Source organism: Protopterus annectens, chromosome 5.part1 (assembly GCF_019279795.1).
Source record: "Protopterus annectens isolate FY-2018-M chromosome 5.part1, PAN1.0, whole genome shotgun sequence".
Classification (NCBI taxonomy): Eukaryota; Metazoa; Chordata; order Ceratodontiformes; family Protopteridae; genus Protopterus; species Protopterus annectens.
Genome location: NC_056736.1, coordinates 533,438,260 through 533,458,736, shown reverse-complemented (window position 1 = coordinate 533,458,736; position 20,477 = coordinate 533,438,260). Strand labels below are relative to the sequence as shown.

General features: G+C 37.9%; 1 protein-coding gene across 1 annotated transcript in view; it reads left to right on the top strand.

Annotated features, from left to right (window-relative positions):
• CCDC191 (coiled-coil domain containing 191) overlaps positions 1-20,477 on the top strand; it is a 1,143,870-nt gene that overhangs the window by 217,829 nt on the left and 905,564 nt on the right. Inside the window, exon 3 of the mRNA XM_044073155.1 lies at positions 1,209-1,350. Within this exon, the coding sequence (XP_043929090.1) occupies positions 1,209-1,350 (142 nt within the window). The remainder of the gene's footprint in view (positions 1-1,208; positions 1,351-20,477) is intronic.

Genomic DNA, 20,477 nt, shown 5'->3' with positions numbered 1-20,477 from the left:
CATTCTCTCCGCATTTAAAGAAATGCGGTAAACAAACCCACTGTTTAAAATAGCAGTGCTTTATTCTCAAGAAATTCACCATTGCAGTACTGTACATATACTCTATATTCAAATTACAGCACACTTTGCACTATTTACATGTATTTAGATACTGTGTTTGGTGAAATCCACCATGCTGTGCTATGTATATCGTTGCATATGTATGTGTATGGGTGCTATGTATATAAACACACACACACCACCTTGCACATGTAGATCAAATTGTGACTAAAAACAGTCTGGCAGAGATTCGGCAAATAAATGAAAAAAATAACACAGAGTCATGTACTTTTGGGAATTAAATAACAGGTGGAAGTAGTCTGCGGGATAGTGCCATGTCGGAGGAGTATAGAAGTGAAAAGAAATATGAAAGTGGTAATAGTCAGGATGAACTGTTTTGCACAGTAAAGTGGAGCTGTGGTCATGGAAAATAGGCTGTTAGGCTGGCTTCAGAGTAAGCAGGTTTCAAAGTGTCAGGAGGGCATTTTGGCCTCTATAAAGGAAAATAGTAAGAATTCATCTGAAGTAGAGTATGTAGTTCTGGCAGCATACCTCAAAATATATTGGGCTTTCTAGGGGAGTGGAAACAACTGAAGGCAACACAAATAACTGGGTTAAGAGTTGCAGAGTCTGGCTATAGTGAAAGGCTGCCTGCCTTTAATAAATATGGTCAATATGGGTTGGAAGGGTTGAATGATTGACAAAACATGATTTAGTCTCACTGTGCTGCCTTATGTGTATATAAGTTCATGTGTAAGCATATGTCTTTGTGGGAGACTTGGAAGAAAGCTGAAGACAAGTAGAAGGTGGTAAGGGGTAAAGAGAAAGACAGGGAAGACAGCTAGTGAAGTGAATGAAACTGAGAAAGCACTGCTTTCCAGAGCAAGTGATCAATGTCTGCATGTGAGAGGCTGTATGACAGTGACTTATAAAGTATAAATTAAAGGAATGGTTAATAAGAGGCTGAAATAAATAGAAGGGAGACTTTTTTTTCAAAAGATGGGTTGTGCAGTTAAATATGGACAAGCTGCCCACTTATGTGAAGTAGATTGGCTGTAATGATCTTTTTGTTGTGATATTACATTCATAGCATGCAGAAATGTTGGAATGCATTTATTTTATTGTCTCATGTTTACTGTACATGATTTAAGAAATGTGTTTATTTTCAGAAAGTTGAACAGGCATCAGAGTTTGCTGTTTCAGAAGCATTTTCCTTTAATAAGTCTCATCTGAGAGGAAAACCAAAAGGCTATGCAGTGAATTTGGAGACAACAGATCAGTTATGGGAACATGATGAGGCCTATATAGAAGGTGAGATAGAAAACAATTGTAAGACATTGGTATGTGCATCTGTCTTTTTAATATGCACTCTCTCAACTCCAGTTACAGGTCAAGGTGGCACAACATAATTATGCAGTACTAGACATCCTTGTGGCACAGACAGTAGTGTTGTCACCTCACAGCAAGAGGTTTCCAGGTTTGATTCTCGGATAGAGTGCCTTCTCTGTGGAGTCTGCTTGTCCTCCATGTGTTCATGTGGGTTTCCTCCAGAAGCTCCAGTTTCCTCCCACATTCCAAAGACATGCACTAGGTAAATTGGGCACACTAAATTGGCCATAGGAATGAGTGTGTGTGTGAGTGTGGTGTGGAAGAACTACCATGGCAGTGCTAGCCACCTGGTGATGTAAAACGTGGCACATCAAGAAAAGTGAGAAGACTACAATCTGAACTGACACAATCAAGGCTTGTTTTTGAAATATGTGCAAAAGTACGATTTGCATTAAATGTAACTCTGTGTTTAGATTATACAGCATAATTACTGTAGAATAACAGGTGTATTATACATTTAAGAAGCGTTTCCAAGATCTGTGTGTGCATATACAGACCAAGCATGTGTTAGCTTTAGTGTCAGTTTGAAGGTGCAGCCAGAATGTTAGTTTGTTTATGTTAAAATTCCTTAACCTCATTTATGATGTGTTTGCATACAATAAAGCTGCTTGAACAAGAACCCACAATGCTCACTTGTTTATCCTGACATGGGGAGCGACATGGTGTCAGAACTGGGATTGCAAAGACTATTCTTCAGAGCCACGAGGTGCAGAGGTAATGGCGAAGGCAAACTAAAAGAATTGAGAGCAAAAAAGGACCAGAAACAAGTTAAAGGTAAAGAGAACACACATGAATGATTTGTTTATTAAAAGAAGTTAAATGGAACATTACAAGGGCATAAAACATATTGTTAAGCAAACAGATAGGGCAGAAATGCTTAAGGAAATGAGAAATATAAAAGAGCTCATTAATCAGACAAAATGTTTAAAACCGAGTTATTTGATAAAATGAGCATTAGAAAAGTACTTAAAGGGTTCAGAATTACCTCATAATTGTAAAACAAGCATGTTTAAAGTAAGACGCGCATGTTTAGAGTGAAAACAAGCACAATAAAGAATAATGGGCATGAAAAGAGATTAAATGAGCAAAACAAATATAACAAAAGGGCATAAAAGGCACATTAAGAGATTCAGCGAGCAAAACGACTATTATAGAAAGGGCAGAAAAGGACACATTGAGTATAAATAAAGCAAAGGCGACTGCATGTGTTTTGGCACAAAGTGCTACTTCATGTTGATCGAAACCTTGCATAGCATAGCTAGAGTTGTTCAAACTATCTCAACGTGTGTAAAAGTGCTTACAAGTGTGTGCTTATTGCTATGCATTCATTCCAAAGAGTTTGTTGTCTGCAAAATGCAACTATTTCGTGAAGTGCAGTCAAGTGCAGCCATTTCAAAAAGTGTCATGTACCAGGGTGTGTCTGTTCACAGAGTGCCGCCATTACAAAGTGTCTCTTGCACTATACAGAGTTGTTTGGCAAAGTGCAGCCATTTTGGGGAAATTTCAGTGTGCTATGTACTGCTTATTCGCAAAGTGCAGTTATTTTGAGGTGTTTCTCACTCTGAGCTTCTCCTGCCCAATACATTCGCAAATTGCAATTACTTTGAAGAAATACATTCGCAAGGTGCAGTTACTTTGGAACAGTTGATTCATAAAGTGCCATTACTTCCATATAGCTTAGTCACAAAGTACAGTTACTTCGAATTGTTTCTTGTGCTCGGCTTCTATTGCTCAGTTTATTCTCACTGTGCAGTTGTTTGAAATGTTTCTTAAAATTATGATAAATGACTTTGGCAGTAAAATGTTGAAAACTGGCTTTGGCATTAAAGTGATTACAAGATAAAGGCTCATACAGTAAAATAATGATGATAAATGATTTTAGCATTAAAGCCTTTACAAGATAAGCAGCTCATATAGTAAAATAATTTCAAGGCTAATGTGTTTTACAGTAAAGATATTTCAAAGTGTTACAGTGCCCAGGAAACTTATTTCGTGAAATTCAATTATACAAAGGCTTGTTATGTTGTTTCAAGTACTGGCATAAATTTCAAGCACATGTATATGTGTATGCAAAAGTGTGTGGGTTTCTGTATATTTGCAAGAGTTTTCACTGAGATATGTCAATATGGCAGAGATTTCACAAGCCACAACCATTTGTGTTTGATCAATATATTGCAGAGAATTGGAGAATATTTGAGCAAGAATATGATATATCTATACAAGCAGCTTATTCTGATGAAGATGTATGTACCAGGGCATTCATTTTGCTCAACCTAGCAGAGTCAGAGGCCATTGAAAGGGAGCCTTCATTTGGCTATGCACCAGCATTGTATGAAGGTGAAGGAGAAACTCATTGTGTTGTTATGCAGACTGAATCAAGGGAAGACCCCGAGTGAACACATTCCCTCCAGTACAGCTCTTTGGAGTGTGTACCTTTAACTCCCAGTAGGTGTGGCTTGAGCCTTTAAATTGAAGTTATCACCTTACAGTTTTAACAAATTCTCATTGGCAGAGGTCAAATATCAATACAATTGTGTTCGCCATCATGTATGCTTCAAGATAAAATATTCTGATACCTTGTATGTAGCATGGTTTTGGAATTATTAATGCAAATATGAACAAGCAATATTTGACACCTAGAGGCGCAGTAGGAGGTAACTGCAGAAACGTCTGGAGGAACACTCAGCTGTAACAAGCACAAATTCAGAGAAATGTGTAACCACTAGACTAATGTTACACTGGACAGGCATTTGTTTTACATAAGAGATCAAAAGCAAGGGGATACTTTTACAGCTTATATTACTGACCTGAGAAACAAAGCCAAAACGTGTAGTTTTGGTGATTTAAAGGATGAGTTGATAAAGGACAGACTCGTGTGTGGTATTAATAATGCTGCTGTGAGAAAGATTTTGCTTCTTGACAGTGATTTAATGCTGAGTAAAACCATTGAGATTTGTCAGATTCATGAAGTTGCAAAAAGGCACACAAATATGCTTGCTAGTGATGAGCATGCTTTCAGTTAGCTCCAGAGCTCATGTAGACAGTATGCAACATGTGCAGGCAGAAGCAGGTCTAAGCATGTGGTAGCAGCAGCCCCTGTGAGACTTCCAAGTAATACTCGTAGTCTTCTAGCACATTCCAAGAACAGTTCAATTAAAGGAGCATTCTCAGTGCAGAACCAACGGTACCTAGTGCAAAATAGACGTTGCTCAGTACAGCATAAGAGTGAATCAGCAAAACCCACATCAAGCTTTATTGTTAAATGTCACAATTGTGGTGCCAACCATGAGTCTAAAAGAGAAAAGTGCATGGCATTTGGTCAGCAATGTCAAAAAATTTGTAAATTGAGTAAGCCTCACATAGTTACAAAGAATGGTCACTCCAAAAAGCAAGTTGATCAAATAGACCTGCAACAGTCTGCTTTCTATGTAGATGGTGTGTCAGTAATTGGTGAAAAGATTGATGCAGTGAATTTATTGGCAAGAAATTAAGTGTTTTGTACTGTCCGGATCAATAGTAAATCCACCAAGCTTAAAGTAGACACTGCTTCAAAGTGTAATATCATGTCTGCAGATACTTTTGCAAGGGTCAGAGCTGGTGAACAGCTAAATGAGACTAGTTGTGCAAAACTTGTAGCTTATGGAGGTGAAGAAATTCAAACCGAAGGCTCAGTAGTGCTTTCATGTTATGTGGCCAAGAACTGTTATAGCCTATTGTTTATTGTGCAGTCATTATTGGGTCTCAGAGACAGTTTGAAAATGAATCTGCTTTCTATTACCAAAGAAGTTCATCAGATAAGCACATGTCCTAGTTCCAGCTTGACCGATACTACTATTTTTTTCAGAATATGCTGATGTCCTTGCTGACAGATTGGGCAAACTTCCAGTTGTGTATTCCATGAAATTAGACCAGTGGTCAGACCAGCAAGAAGAGTTCTGATAGCTATGCAAATCTCAGTTGGTCAAAATGGTGCAACAAGGTGTAAGTTGTCCAGTTACAGAAACTACCAAATGGGTGTCGTCCATGGTAGCAGCTCATAAAAAAAGGCTCAGATGAAATCAGAATATGTATTGACCCAAGAGATTTGAACAGAGCATTGAAGAGACTGCATCATCCCATGTTTACAAAGCGATTGCAGTCCTGATATCAAATGCCACTGTTTTTTCTGTCTTAGATGTAAAGAGTTCCTTTTGGCAAGTGATGCTTGATCGCAAATCTTCTTTATTGAGTACATTCAGTACCCCATTTGAGAGATACAGAGTCCTCAGAATGCTGTTTGGAATAAATTCTGCAAGTGAAGTCTTTCAGCATGCAATGGAGCAAATTTTTTCACGTTATCCTTGTGCCATAATAGTAGATGATATATTGGTCGGAGGCAATGGTGAGGCAGAGCATGACAGAAAACGTAAGAGAGTTCTAGACAGAGCACGTGAAGTGAACTTAAGGCCCAATGCTCTGAAGTGCAAATTCAGACTACCAGAAGTTACATATGTAGGTCATTTCATTACAAGTATGGGCTTGAGACCAGACCTGTCCAAGCAAGCAGGCAGTCTTGAAATGCCAGCACCAGATAATGTGCAAGCTCTACAGCATTTTGTTGGTATGGTCAATTACTTAGGCAAGTTTATACCAGACTTCAGTGAGTTGACACCACCTTTGAGAGAGCTCACACATGAAAATGTTACTTGGCCATGGATAGATCAGCATCAGAGAGCATTTGAAGTTCTTAAGCAGAAAATTGCTACCCCACCCAAATTAAGATACTGTGTTGTCAACAAACCAGTAACTCTTTCCTGTGATGCGTCGAAATTTGGTTTAGATGCAATTATTCTTCAAGAAGGCCATCCAGTAGCCTGCACATCTAGAAAACTTACTCAGACTAAGATGCAGTGTGCTCAAATTGAGAAAGAACTTTTGGCAATAGTGTTTGCATGTTCCAAGTTTCATGATTATATCTATGGTCAAGAAATCCAGATTGAATCTGATAATCAACATTTGGTGACTATTTTTCCTATGCATTCAGCTCAAGCAAGATTACAAAGAATTATGCTCAAATTGCAGAAGTACAACTTCAAAATGGTCTATAAGAAAGGCAAACTTCTTTATCTGGCTGATATCTTATCCAGATCGCCCAGAAATACAACAGAACAGCTTGATGCAGATAATTTTGACTTTGATGTCATGTAAGTGTGTAATTTCTCTACCACAAGACTTGATGAGTTACAAGATCATACAATGACTGATCCAATTTTGCAGAAGCTCAATTACTATATCAGTGTTGGATGGCCGTCAAAGCAATCCAGTGTGGCACCAGAAGTGCAATCTTACTTTCCTTACAGAGATGAGTAGTTGATGGAAGATGGCATTATTTTCAAAAGTCCTAAAATTGTTGTTCCTGCTTCCTTACAAGAATATATCCAGATTTTGCATTGTGGTCACCTGGGTTCTGACTCTACTAACAGAAGAGTGAGAGGACTAGTATTTTGGACTTCTCTAGTGAAAGACATTGATAGAGTACTTTCTTCCTGTTCAGCATGTAATAGTACTAAAGCACATTTGCAAAGAGAGATGCTTCAGCTAAGTCAAATTCCTAATCTACCTTGGTCAGTTGTAGCTACAGAGTATTCAAGTGGAACAATCAACATTACTTAGTACTGGTAGACTCTTATTCAAATTGGTTTGAGATTGATCTACTACTTAATCTAACTTCTGCTACAGTCATTACTAAGTTAAAATGCCATTTCTCAGTCCATGGCAGTCCACAGAAATTAATCTCTGACAATAGTACACAATTCACCAGTCAATTGTTTCAGAAATTTGCCAGAGAATGGGACTTCATACATGTTACTAGTAGTCCAGAGTATCCACAATTGAATGGGCTTGCTGAATGTGTACTACATAGTGCAAACCAATTACTTGAAAAGTCAAAGCGTGATAATACTGATTTTTTTTTTTAATTTACTCAATCTCAGAAACATACCCCATGACAATATACTTAGCTCATCTGCTCAGAGACTTCTATCTAGGCAAACCAGAACAACATTGCCAATCAGTTCTAGTTTATCGAAGTCTAAAGCTAAGAACAACCAAGCCATCAAAGCCCAGTTGTCTAGAAAGCGTTCTTTCCAAAAGTCCAGCTATGACAAGTGGAGTAGATTTCTTTGTCCATTGAAAAAAGGAGAGACAGTGAGGAACAGTGAAAGGTTTTGACTGGATTGGTCAAATAACGAGTATTTATGTAGAGCCAAATCCTATTTTGTTAAATACGAGGGTGTGGAGTACAGAAGAAATCGCAGACATCTTCTTCCTGTAGCAAGACTGATATCGCACCGGTGATAAAGACTCTAACTCTCAGAGCAATCCAGATGATATTCTCAATTAACATATCTGCCTGGTATCTACCTAAACTATCTACATATATTACCCTCACTGCAGTTAGTACCTATGTTGTTAAATGCATCTTTGTTGTACTATATGCCATGATGTTACTCTGATTTTTTTTTTAATATTAGACATTGCTTCATTCCTTGTAAATAACTTAATGCTAACCAAATTTCTCAAACATATTGTTACTGCATTCTCAAAATACTGTACGTTTGCTTTGTATACATTTGTATTGTATATTTTTCTCAGTTTTTGTACAGTTAAGTAACTTACACCTTGAATTGTTAGGTTTTTCTTATTTTTTAATTACTTTCCTGGAATTTTTCTGCTGGAGTCTTCACTGAAAAAGGTCTCTCTGGGTCCAGTCAGACTAACCCGGTTAACAAATGTAAAAATAAATAAATAAATATATTTCTGCTCCAGAATGTGCCTTGACTTCTGATACTGTTTTGGCAGATGATTCCAGTGTTCCTAAGATTGAACAGTCAGCAAAGACAATCCCAGTTGCTAAACCAGATCCAAATTTTATGTTACACGATATGGTCACTTTTCAAAGCCTAGTGTGAAATACACAGCAACCTGGATATAGTTTTTTATATATATATATATATATATATATATATATATATATATATATATATATATATATACATACATATATATGTATATATCTAGTTTTGTATAATTGCATGATGAAAATAATTTCTATGTAAATTGCATATTCATTACTATCAGTGACAATGCCTAACTTTTCTGAAAGAGGGAGGATGTAGAATAACAGGTGTGTTATACCTTTAAAAAGCATTTCCAAGATCTGTGCGCGCATATAAATACCAAGCACATGTTAGCTTCAGTGCCATTTTGAAGGTGCAGCCAGAATATTAACATCTATGTGCATGATATCTAGTTTTGTTTATAAGTAAAAGTTACTTAACCTTATTTATGATGTGTTTGTATACAATAAAGCTGCTTGAACAAGAACCCATGATGCTCGCTTGTTTTATCCACACCTGGCGAGTGACAATTACCTGACTGAGTTATGGAAAAATATGTGACAAGAACTCTTTGGGCAATGGGCACCCCTTTTGATAGAAACTAACACCATTTGCCCTCCATTTGTAAATGTTGCTACTTGACAGTAGGTTGTCTGTAGTTTAATGCTTGTAAAATGCTTGTATAAAGAGAATATAATACGCCTATCTGAAAATGCTGCCTAGTACCCATGTAAGAATAAAGTTGCTGTCTTTACTTAAGAATCTGCTGACTGCTGATTGTGTAACACAATCACATTTTAATGTAATAAATAGCTGTGTGACATGCAAACCAGATCTTATAGGCATTGTATTTGTTAAAAGTAGTTGCAGGGCTAGTGTAGGGCAAAGGGAGCAGTCACCCTGAACCCACAGTCAGGGGATGCCAATCAGTCATTAATACAGTACAAGTATTTATTTCTGTACCGGCATTTCTGAATGTAGGTACAGAAATTAATTGTGATGTGCTTTTACTGCAATACTAAAGCACCTTTTTATTTTATTTATTTTTTTTGCATCTCAGCTGACTTGAGGGGAGAGATGCAGATACAGGACCTGGTTGGTTTCTGAGTGTTAGAAGCAATAACTATTTTTTTTTTTGGTTCTTCGGCAAACAGTTGAAGGGCAACAAGTCAGAGAACAGCACTGGGAGGACTATGGCTGTAGTTAATAGGTTCATAGGTTCATACTAGGCTATCTGCCCTGGGGCAATTATAAGCCTAGCCTGATTTTGTTTGGCTTACGCCACCCCTTGATTTGAGTATACTGTGCCCTTTTTAAGGTTTAGTTTGCTGTGCCTCTGTCTAATAGTGACACGGAAGTAATCCCCGGGACAAACCTACGATCCCCCATCCACTCATCAAGATTCTTCTTGAAGAGATTCAGTGAGGTGCTCTGCCTAACATGAATTGGAATTCTGTTCCAGAGCGAAGGGAGCCTCTGGGTTATGAATCTGTCCCTCCAGCAAGTTCTATTTATTTGAGTGCTGAGGTTCAAGTCCCTCGAGCGTGTGGCTCTAAGGGATTTAGATTTACTGAGGTGGAGCATGTCCATTAATTCTGGATTGGACATAGCTTTATATGTCAGGCATAGATTGCCTCGAAGTAGGCGGTATGCAACTGAGTAGAGCTGGAGTTTTTTTAACAGAGCAGCATATGGCATCTGTTTGAGTCCCTTGATCCTCTTGGTGAGGTACTTTTGGGGTCTTTCTAATTGCTGCAGGTGTCGGGTAAGGTACATCCCAAAAGGGGCATTGTATTCTATGATGGGCCTGATGAGGGATGAATAAAGGGGCACGATTACCTGTCTTGATCTAGATGTGAATCCTTTCATGATGAGGTGGGCTATGTAAAAGGTCTTTCTAACCACTTTGGCAATGTGGTTGTCAAAAGAGAGATTGCTATCAACTTGGGTCCCCAGATCCCTAATTACTTTCTCTGTACTTAATGGGTACCGCCTATGTGGTAATTTGTGGGCACATTGTTTTTGCCAAAGGGTATGACTATATACTTTTTGGCATTTAGCTTTAGACCATGGCTCTGGCACCAGTTATCCGTCTCTGTGAGACCTTTTTGAAGGATGTTTGTGTCAGCTGGAGAGTTGATTATGGTGCCTAGTTTGCAGTCGTCTGCGAACTTGGTGAGCCATAGTCCTCCCACGTTGGCCTGTACCTCGGAAAAGTATATACTGAACAAGAGCGGTCCCAGGACAGAACCTTGTGGGATGCCACTTGTAACCGGTTTCGACTCTGACATGGCTCCAGCAACTCTTACTCTGTGGGTTCTGTCTTCGAGCCAGTTTGTGACCCATCTTGTAACATAGGGGTTTATTTTTAAGCTGGATAGCTTATCTATGATGCTCGAGTGGGGTATTGTGTAAAATGCCTTTGCTAGGTCCAGATAGGCTGTGTGGACTACCTTCCCTTCATCTATGGCTTTAGTGACTGTTTTGAAGAAGTCAACCAGGTTCAAAAGGCAGGATCTGCCCTTAACTAAGCCGAACTGGGTAGGATCTAGTGTCTGTAGGTCCCCAATGTCTTTGTTTATGAGCTCCATGATGATCCTCTCCATAGCCTTGCAGACTAAGCTAGTCAGGCTTATGGGGAGATAGTTCCAGGGTCCGTGGAGGCTCCACCTTTGTGGAGTGGGACCACTGTTGCTGTGCGCCATTCTGTGGGCACATATCCTGTAGTGAGGCTGAGATTGTACAGCTGTTTTATTTGAGGGATTAGTTCTTCCTGGAGTTCATGTAGGACGCAACCCGGGATGCCATATGGTCCCATGGAAGCAGTGTTTTTTGCTTTGGAGAGGGCAGCCTTCACCTGAGCATCAGAGATGTTTGGGAGGCAGCCCTCTGCCGGGATAGATACTTGCTCTTTTTTTTGGGGGGGGGGGAGAAGTTTGCACTGAACCTGTCTGCCAGGATATTGGCAATGTCTGTGGGTTCAGTGTATTTTTTGTCATTTAGAATCAACTCAGAACAAGTCTGGGAGTTGCATCCCAGGTTCCTAACATAACTGAAAAAAGCCTTATGATTGTCTTTAGTGTCCTGAGCAATTTTTCTCTCGAAGCTGGTCTTGGAGGATTTTATGAGGGATTGTAATTTTTTGCTAGTACTGATCAGGGATGCCTTCCCTATTAGGGATTTTGCTCTATCATGTAGTATCTTCCTCCTTCTGTTGTACAGTTTATTTATGGCTGGGGTCCACCAGACTGGATGCCTGCCTTTGGATGTGTGGGTTTTGGTTTTGTTTGGGATAGCATGATCCATGCATTCCTGGAGATGTCCGTAGAATGCGTTTATATAGGATTCTGCAGTTTGGGCCGTAGTTTCCACTGGCCCTGGGGCCTTGAAGGATTCCACTTCGGTTTTGAGAAGTGAGAAGTTCACTTTTGAGAAGTTTTTCACTGTGGTTTTCTGGGCTGGGGGTGGGGTTGGGATGTGGACATCCAGTGAAATTAATTTATGGTCTGATCTTACCAATGAGGGATATACTTCAGGTGTGGAGCATAGAGTCCCCATGTTGGTAATGATCAGGTCTAGTATGTTATCCCCTCTTGTGGGAGTGGTGACTAGTTGTTCCATAGCATTTGAGTTTATAATTTCCAGGAACTTTGTGCTACGGTGCTGGGGCTTGAGTAGTGCTCCCAGTCTATGTTTAGGTAGTTGAAGTCGCCCAATATAATGGTGTTCGGAGAGATCTTCATGTTCTCCAATGTTTTCAGGAAAGCCGAGTGGGATTCCTGACTTTTAGAGGGTGGTCTGTAGGATGCTATAAACTGAAAATCAGACTTGCCCACTGTTAGTTGCACATGGATGGTCTCCGATACTTCGTGCAATGCCACTAACCTGGAGGTGTGGATATCCTTGATAAATATGGACACTCCCCCTCCTTTTGTGGTTCAGTCCAGGTTTTGGGGCCGGAAAGCATGATATGAGGTATAACCTGGTAGTGCTGGGGTGCTCTCTGGAGCCTTGAACCAGGTTTCTGTCACTGCACAGATATCGATGTTCTCCATACTGAGGAGAGCTTTGAGTGCGTGCATCTTGAGGTTAAGACTTCTGGCGTTTAGCAGCATTACCCTTAGTTTCTTGTGCTGTCTATGGAGGTGGGTTTGACTTTGCCTTAGGAGCAGACCTGGTTATGGTGACTGATGCATTTGTAGGAAAATAGAACAAAGATTAAAAATAGTTTAGCTCATTTAGTTACCTGTCTTAACAAACTCTTTTTTTTGTGAAAGACAAATAGCGAACTTGACAAAAATACTAACGACCTTTATAAACATTAGGCATTTAAATGACATTCAGCAGCTCTTTTTTTTCTGCTAGAAAAATAAATAATTCACCATTGGACATGGTGATAGTTTAAATATTGGTTCACTGAATATGACACAGATACAGCTATCTTAAAAAAATGTATGTGCAAACTTGTGTTAATGCATGGGGTTTAATATATGTAATGGTGCAGATCTAAAATGCAGTCTCTGTTTTTAGTCAGAGATTTCTTGTATTATTAATTTGTATTTGGATAGCACCTTTGACCTTTTGCAGCCCTTTGCAGACTTAATGCATTTTTGTATTTTATTTATGTGTTACAGGCAATTCCCGTGGCACAAGTGCATCTTTCTCAGGACAGATTTAGGAGCAGACCTGGTTATGGTGACTGAGGGATAAAAATCCAAGACTATATAGTGAAACTTCTCAGCAGCTAATATCCTTAACTCTGTGCAATATATTGCTAGAAAGTTTGTTATCAGCATATTCCCTCAATTTGACAATATCCTATAGTTCACTTCCCAAAACAGCTACTATCAAAGCACAAAAAATTAGTCCTTACTCAGAAATCCAACAGTACATGTGGGTATTCCCTTTAATCACACAACAAAAGCCAGATAAGCAAGTTTATTTCTCTAGCGCCTCGGCCACAATAAGCTTTCAAGGAGTAATGCATAACATTATCTAAAACCTTATATAATCCCAGCTCCATCAATAAACCTACATTTGTGCTGAACAGCAGTTCCTGTGTTCGTGGTGTTGGTGTTGTTTTATTACTGATGGCCAGTGATCCAGCTCAGAATGTACCTAGAATTTTTAGAGAAGAAGGTGTTAATTCTTCTCAACGTACTATGGATGGTTTCCTGAACACTAGTATGGAGCGAGATAGAGAACGGATGAATAGACATTCGAATGAAGAAGGCTCCGCTGTTCCTATTTGGGAGCATTTTTAGCTGAGACCCTTAGTAAGCGGCAGAATAATCCATTTGCTAATATTGGGAAATGTACTCCTGAATTTCCGGTGGAGGTAAAGACAATGATTTCTAAACTTAATACTCTAATGAATAAAGAAATGACTGTTTATTACAATTATACAAGTCTTCAAAGATATTTAGACTTGGATATTGTGCCGCATGGTCTTAGGGCAATCAAATTCCCTACACAACCTTTTGATTTGACCTCTTCCGAGGAAAAAATTTTTAAACAAAGATGGGAAAAAGCTGCTTTTTTATGTTTTAGAGAATGGATTAGTATTCTCATAGAAAGAGGCATTATTAAGTTATCTGACATTAAGAAGGAAATTTCTAATGTGTGTACTAACCTAATGACTGTGCTAGAAAGGGCTCGCATGGAGTCCTGTTTGCGTGATATTCAGGATAAACTCAATGTTTATGAGAAGAAATTGTTGGAACAAAAGATGAATAAAATTAACAGAGATATTCGTGACTTTGAAAGGGGAACGGCTTTTTTCAAACCAACGAATGAAAGGTCATACTCTAAAGTTCACCTCAATTTGGGGGCGGACGTTTCGAGAGAGAGATTATGTAGTAGTAACAGCATAGAAGCGTTTAATCAAGATGGTGAAAGACGGGATAATAACAGCGATAACTCCCATCATTTTCCACCTTTACCATCTCCTATGAATGAACGCTATCTATATGATAATTTTTGTGGTGAAGGGGCCAATAATCGTCCACAGAAGAGAGGATATCCAGACCGCGAACAACAGAGAAATGGACAATATAAACAATGGTGGGGTAATAAGAGAACCAGATGGTACTGATGTTCTTCATGTATGTGGTAACATTGTAAATATTTCAGGTTACTCTGTAAATGAATATTTATTGAGTGCTTTGAACTGTGGTTTGAAATTTGTACCCACTGTCATTCCAAAGTTACATGAATGTAAATTAGAAATGTATAAATTTATTAGGAAGTTTCATTTGTGGTTTTATTTCAAATATCAATTTGTTAATAATATCGTTGATGAGTTAGAGTACGATGAAATTTCTAGTGTTGAAAATTATATCTCTGACACAGATTCATCTGATTCTTTTGTTTCATGTGAAAGTAATCTGAATGCTTACTGTTTGATTGATACTACAGCTGTAGATTGTACCAGCAAGTTTATGCCACCATTTACACATGAGGGTTTAAAAAAGTTTTTTACTATGTTACAGTTTGAAATAGAAATGTTATTTAAAAATTTTAACTTTAAACAAATAGAATATAATTTGTCTAAGCAGGAATGGTTATCTTTGTCTAACTTTGCTACACAAAGAGAGCTTGTAATTAAACCTTTGGACAAGGGCAACAAAATAGTGATACTTCATTATACGCAATATTTAAAAATGTGTATGGATCTTCTGGGTGATGAAACAATATATAAAAAAGTTAATGTTAGTGTATTTGAACAAGCTAAAAACAATTATACGTCTGATTCATAAGGGTCTCAGATTGGGTTATTGGTTAGAGAAAGATGTGAATAATAAATTGCTGGTTAAAGAAACAAGTCCCGCTTTTTTCTATTGTTTGCCTAAATTACACAAGAGTAGTGTGAACCCACCAGGCCGTCCTATAGTATCTGCTAGTAATTATTTTTTACATAATTTAGGAGTTATTTTGCATGGTGTATTATTAAAGGAAGCTATATTACTTCCTTCATAAGAGACTCTTTTGATTTTTTAGAAAAAATTAGGCATATTAAGTGGACTAAAAATATGTATTGGATAACTTTGGATGTAAGAAGTCTTTATACCAATATTAAACATTTATTTGGTTTAGAAGCTTTAATACATTATATGGGGAATAGCCCCTTAACTCATGTGTTAGATTTAGTTCAATTCTGCTTAGAGAATAACTTTTTCTATTTTGAAAATCAGATTTATCGTCAAACCCAAGGTACTGCCATGGGTGCTCCTTTTGCACCCATGTATGCAAATATATTTATGGGGCTGGTTGAAAAGGAATGTATCTATAGTAAAATATTTTTTAAAAAATATGTAAAATCATATAGATATATAGATGATTTAATTTTTTTATGTGATGGTGGTAGGGACTTGGTATCTAATTTTGTAAAAGACATTCAGTTAAATAGGTTTGGTATAAATTTTGATGGTTTACAAGTTGGTAATCGAGTCTCTTTCTTGGATATTAATTTGCTTGGAGTCATGGGTAAAAATATTAGTACTAGCATACATAGGAAATTTGGAATAGTAAATAATTTTGTGATGGGAAATATTTGTCATCCTAAACATACTTTGGAGTCTTTACCCTTTGGAGAATTTTTGAGAATCTCCAGACTCTGTAACGAAGACTGTATATTTAGAAAAGAATTAGAACTTACAAAATTGATGTTTAAAACTAGAAAATTTGATGAAAATATTATTAATAAAAGTGAACAGAATATATTAAATGTTAGATATAAGAATAAGTGCTAAATAGGAATAATGTTAGTAAAGATGATAAAGTAGATAATTTATTTTTTGTCTCTAAGTATAATGTATTAAGTGACAATATTAAATATTATATCTCTCATTTTTGGGAATTTTTAAAAAGTTTTAAAGAATTAGATAAATTAACACAGAAAAAAATAATTTTCTCATATAAGAGAGGAAGAAGCATCAAATATATGGTTGTGTATACTAAATTTCAAAGACCAGGGGTTCAGTTAAATCAGCAGATCCATATTAAGGGCACTAAGCCATGTGGCAAATGTATTGGATGTTCATATATTGTGAATTATTTTTTATACATAAATAATATTAGATTTGAATCAAATGGAGTATTTAATTGTCGTACAGAGGGAGTTATTTATGCTATCAAATGTACTTGTAGTATGTTTTATATTGGGCAAACAAAGAGAATGTTTAAAACACGCCTATTAGAACATTTGAGAGATATAAGGGCAAATAAAATGGAGAGCCCTTTGGCTCTTCATTTTAATAAATATCATGATGGAAGTACAGAAAATTTAAAAGCTACCATTTTAGAACAGGTAGATATGAAATATTTAGATGAAGAAAAGTGCAGATAAGCTTTTAAGAAAAGAAACAATGTTTATTTTGAAATTTGATACATTAACTCCAAAGGGTTTAAATGCAGAATGTTGCTGGAAATGTGTTATATGAATTTGATAGATGTCACTTTAAAATTTGTTTTAACAAATATTTTAATTGTTTAATTGATGTTCAATTGATTGTTTTATTGATGGAGCTGGGATTATATAAGGTTTTAGATAATGTTATGCATTACTCCTTGAAGGCTTATTGTGGCCGAGGCGCTAGAGAAATAAACTTGCTTATCTGGCTTTTGTTGTGTGGTTTTCCTACATTTGTGCTGAACAGCAGTTCCTGTGTTTGTGGTGTTGGTGTTATTCCCTTTAATCAGCTTACATTGCCAAACAATGGAATGCTATCCCATCAAACTTCAAACAAGCCACTACCCTAATACCACTCTAAAACAGGACCTCCAGTCAAACTGGCTCTGCTTTTGCACCTCTTCAGTATAAACCCTTGCCCACCTTTCTCTTCTGTCATCTAGCTTACTACCAAACTTCCACTTCAATGTTCCTCACCTGTCTTCACTTTTCTTATACGTAACTGCTCTATCACACCTGTCTTTCATCATAAGATGCCACATATCTAAGTTTGCATCAAAGCATGTATCTAACTGAAATCTTTGCACTTGAATATGGACAGGGATGAGCTTCATTTTACATGGATGGGTAGTCTTTTCCAGAGTCGCACTATGATCCACGAGATAAACCTGTCCCTCCAAACCTTTCTGTTGAAGTTGCAGAAGAGGTTTACATCCCTAGACCAAGTATTTCTGATGGTATTTGACTTGCTGATGTCCAGAAAATCCATCAGTACTGGGTTGGAGGATGCCTTGTATGTCAGACCCATAAGTCAGCTCTTAACAGTCTGTAGGATACCAAGTGCAGTGAAAGAGCCTTGAGTCAGTCCATGTAGGACATATTGTTTAGACCTTGTATACTTTTAGTAAGGTATCTTTGTGAGTGTTCCAGTTATTGCATGTGTCTGGGCAGATATATGCCAAGTGCCAAAAGGGGCTTTATACTCTATGATTAGTCTAATGAGGGCCAAGTAAAGGGGAGATAATGGCATCCCTAGATCTAGGTGTGGTTCCTTCGTTTATAAGCTGTGCAATAAAGAAATACTTTCATACAAAAATGGACACATGCTGGTCAAAGTAAGGTCACTTTTCACATAAGATCCCAAATCCTGAACAACTGGGTCAACTGTTAGGGGGTGTATTGTTAATTTTGTAGTTTCTTGGGGTAGTTCACTTCCCAAAGGATGCAGTAATGCATTTTTTGGCATTTAGTTTCAGTCTATGATTTTGGAACCAGTTATTTATTTGGGAAAAACCTTCCTGCACGATTGCTAAATCATTTGAGGATTCAATGATTGCTCCTAGCTTGCGGTTATCTACACACTTAGTAAGCCAGAACTATTTGGTATCTCCTTTTATTTCAGAGAAGTAAATGTCAATTAGAAGTCCCAGCACAGAACACTGGGGAACTCCTCTGTGACTGGTCTCTTTATAGAGGTAAGCTCCCTAATTTTGATTTCCTGCATCCTATCTGTGAGCCAACTGACAATCCAGTGGATGGCATGGGGATTTATTTCCAGTTTATCTTTTCATCTATGGCTGTGTGGAGGATTGTGTCAAAAGATTCATTCAGGTGAAGGTATGTAATGTGTGCCATTTTGCCATCATCCATTGCTTTGGTGTCCTTTTCAAAAAAAAAGACCAGTAGGTTGAGTAAGCTTCACTTGCCCTTGATGAATCCAAATTAAGATGGGTCCAATGTTTAGAGGTTCCCTGTGTCCATATTATTGATTAGTTCAGTGTTATGTCTTTCCATAACTCTGCATATGACACTGGTCAAACTTATGAGTCTGTAATTGCTTGTGTCTTATGCAGAAGAATGATTGTAGCTGTATTCATTCACTAGGTACACAAGTTGTACAGAGGCCGAGGTTGAACAGTGTTCTTAGGGGTGTGGATAAAGTATGCTTCATGCTATTTAGGATGCATCCAGGTATATTCTCAGGACGCACTGATGCAGAATTTTTAGTTTTTGATAGCTCTTATAGGACTTGGTCTTGTGTGATAGCTGGAGGCAAGCCAGTTTCAGGTATATCTTGAGGGACAGGCAAAGGGGAAAGAGGGGTAGAGTTAGAGCTAAATTTATTGGCCAGTAGGTTTGCTGTATATTTAACCTTAGTGTATGTAACATCATTCACAATCAGTTCAGCGTATTGCTGCATTGTACGTTTGAGATTATGAACATAACTAAAAAAGGTATTGTGATTGTTGTTGGCTTGAGTAGCTATTTTAACCTCAGACTTGGCATTGGTGAATTTTATTAAGTTCCTGAGTTGTTTATTTCAGTGGCGAGGGCTGTATCATTTTGGAAATTATTATTCTTACTTTTGGTCAAAATGTTCTTCTTTTTATAGTAAAGCTTGTTGATTGATATTGTGGTTCCACCATGTGGGTTTGTTTCTAGGGTTTGCCATTAACTTGTTGCTGTAAGGTACAGCTGCATCTATATAGCTGTTTACATGCTGGTATAGTGTAGTGGTGTAAGTTTCTGCATATTCAGTTTAGTTAGCTGGAATTGGTGGTAATTTGAAGCCTGCTAATATATCTCTTAGGATTAGGCAGTGTGTCTTAGAGAACTTTCTAAAGGTATCTTGGGTGAAAAGGATCTCTGGTTTTATTTCTATTTCAAAGGAGACTGACTTATGGTCAGACCTAATAAATGACAAAGATATGCAAGGGATGATGGAAGATGCCCCCATATTAGTAAGGATGAGACCTAAGATGTTATTCCTACCAGTGAGTACTCTGACTGATTGTTCCATGGCAGTTGTATTGACAAAGTCCAGGAATCTCTATGCTTGTACACTAGTGGTGGTGGTGTAGGTTTCTTATAATGTAGTTGGATAGTTTAGATCACTTAGGAAAATGGTACTGGGTTTAATACTGAGTGTTTCTTGCTCCTGAGATAAGTGTTGTGGCTTTCCTGGGTCATAGATGGAATTATGTAACTAGCTAGTATATGGCATGGGACCTTTCTGATGGTCATTTGGCCTTGAATAAGCTCTAGTGCATCATGCTGCTTTACCAGCCTTGATGAGAGTCTCTTCTGAATGAAGACTGAGACACCTCCACCTTTTGTCCCCTCTTGCCCAGTAGCTGGTCTAAATATGTGAAAAGTGTTACAGTCTTGCACAGCTGGAGGGCTCTTCACAGTTTTAAACCATGTGCCCATCAGTACACAGATGTCAGCATCCTACAGGGTGAGAAGGGTTTGTAGGGAATGGAGTTTCTTCTTTAAGCTCCAAGCATTGATCAGTAACACCTTCATATTTACCTTTGCTTATGTCCTTCTGTTAATAGGTTTATCAGGTTGGCATTGTCTAAATGTGCACTATATTGGGTGAATAATGTCTTTGTCAATAATCAAAACCTTAGAGGAAACAGATGTAGGCCATTCCTTGCAATGCTGCGTGGTCTGTCGATCATATCCTCCCAGGCTGACAAATATAGGACCCCCTTCAAATGACACCAAAAACTAACCCAGTTATTGAAGTCAATTATTTTTTGCTCATACATCATCCTTGGAGAAGGTAGACTGCTGGTCAATGCTAGGTTCCTACTTGCCTTAGACACATAATCTGAGAGCTCCAACATGTCTGCCTTCTTATAGTCCAGTGAGGTAAAGCTCAGTCATTCACAATGCCATGAACTGTGACAGTCACACTAGTACTTGTTATTCAAGGAGTTGATTGCATGCTTGATCTAATAGATCCTGGCACCAGG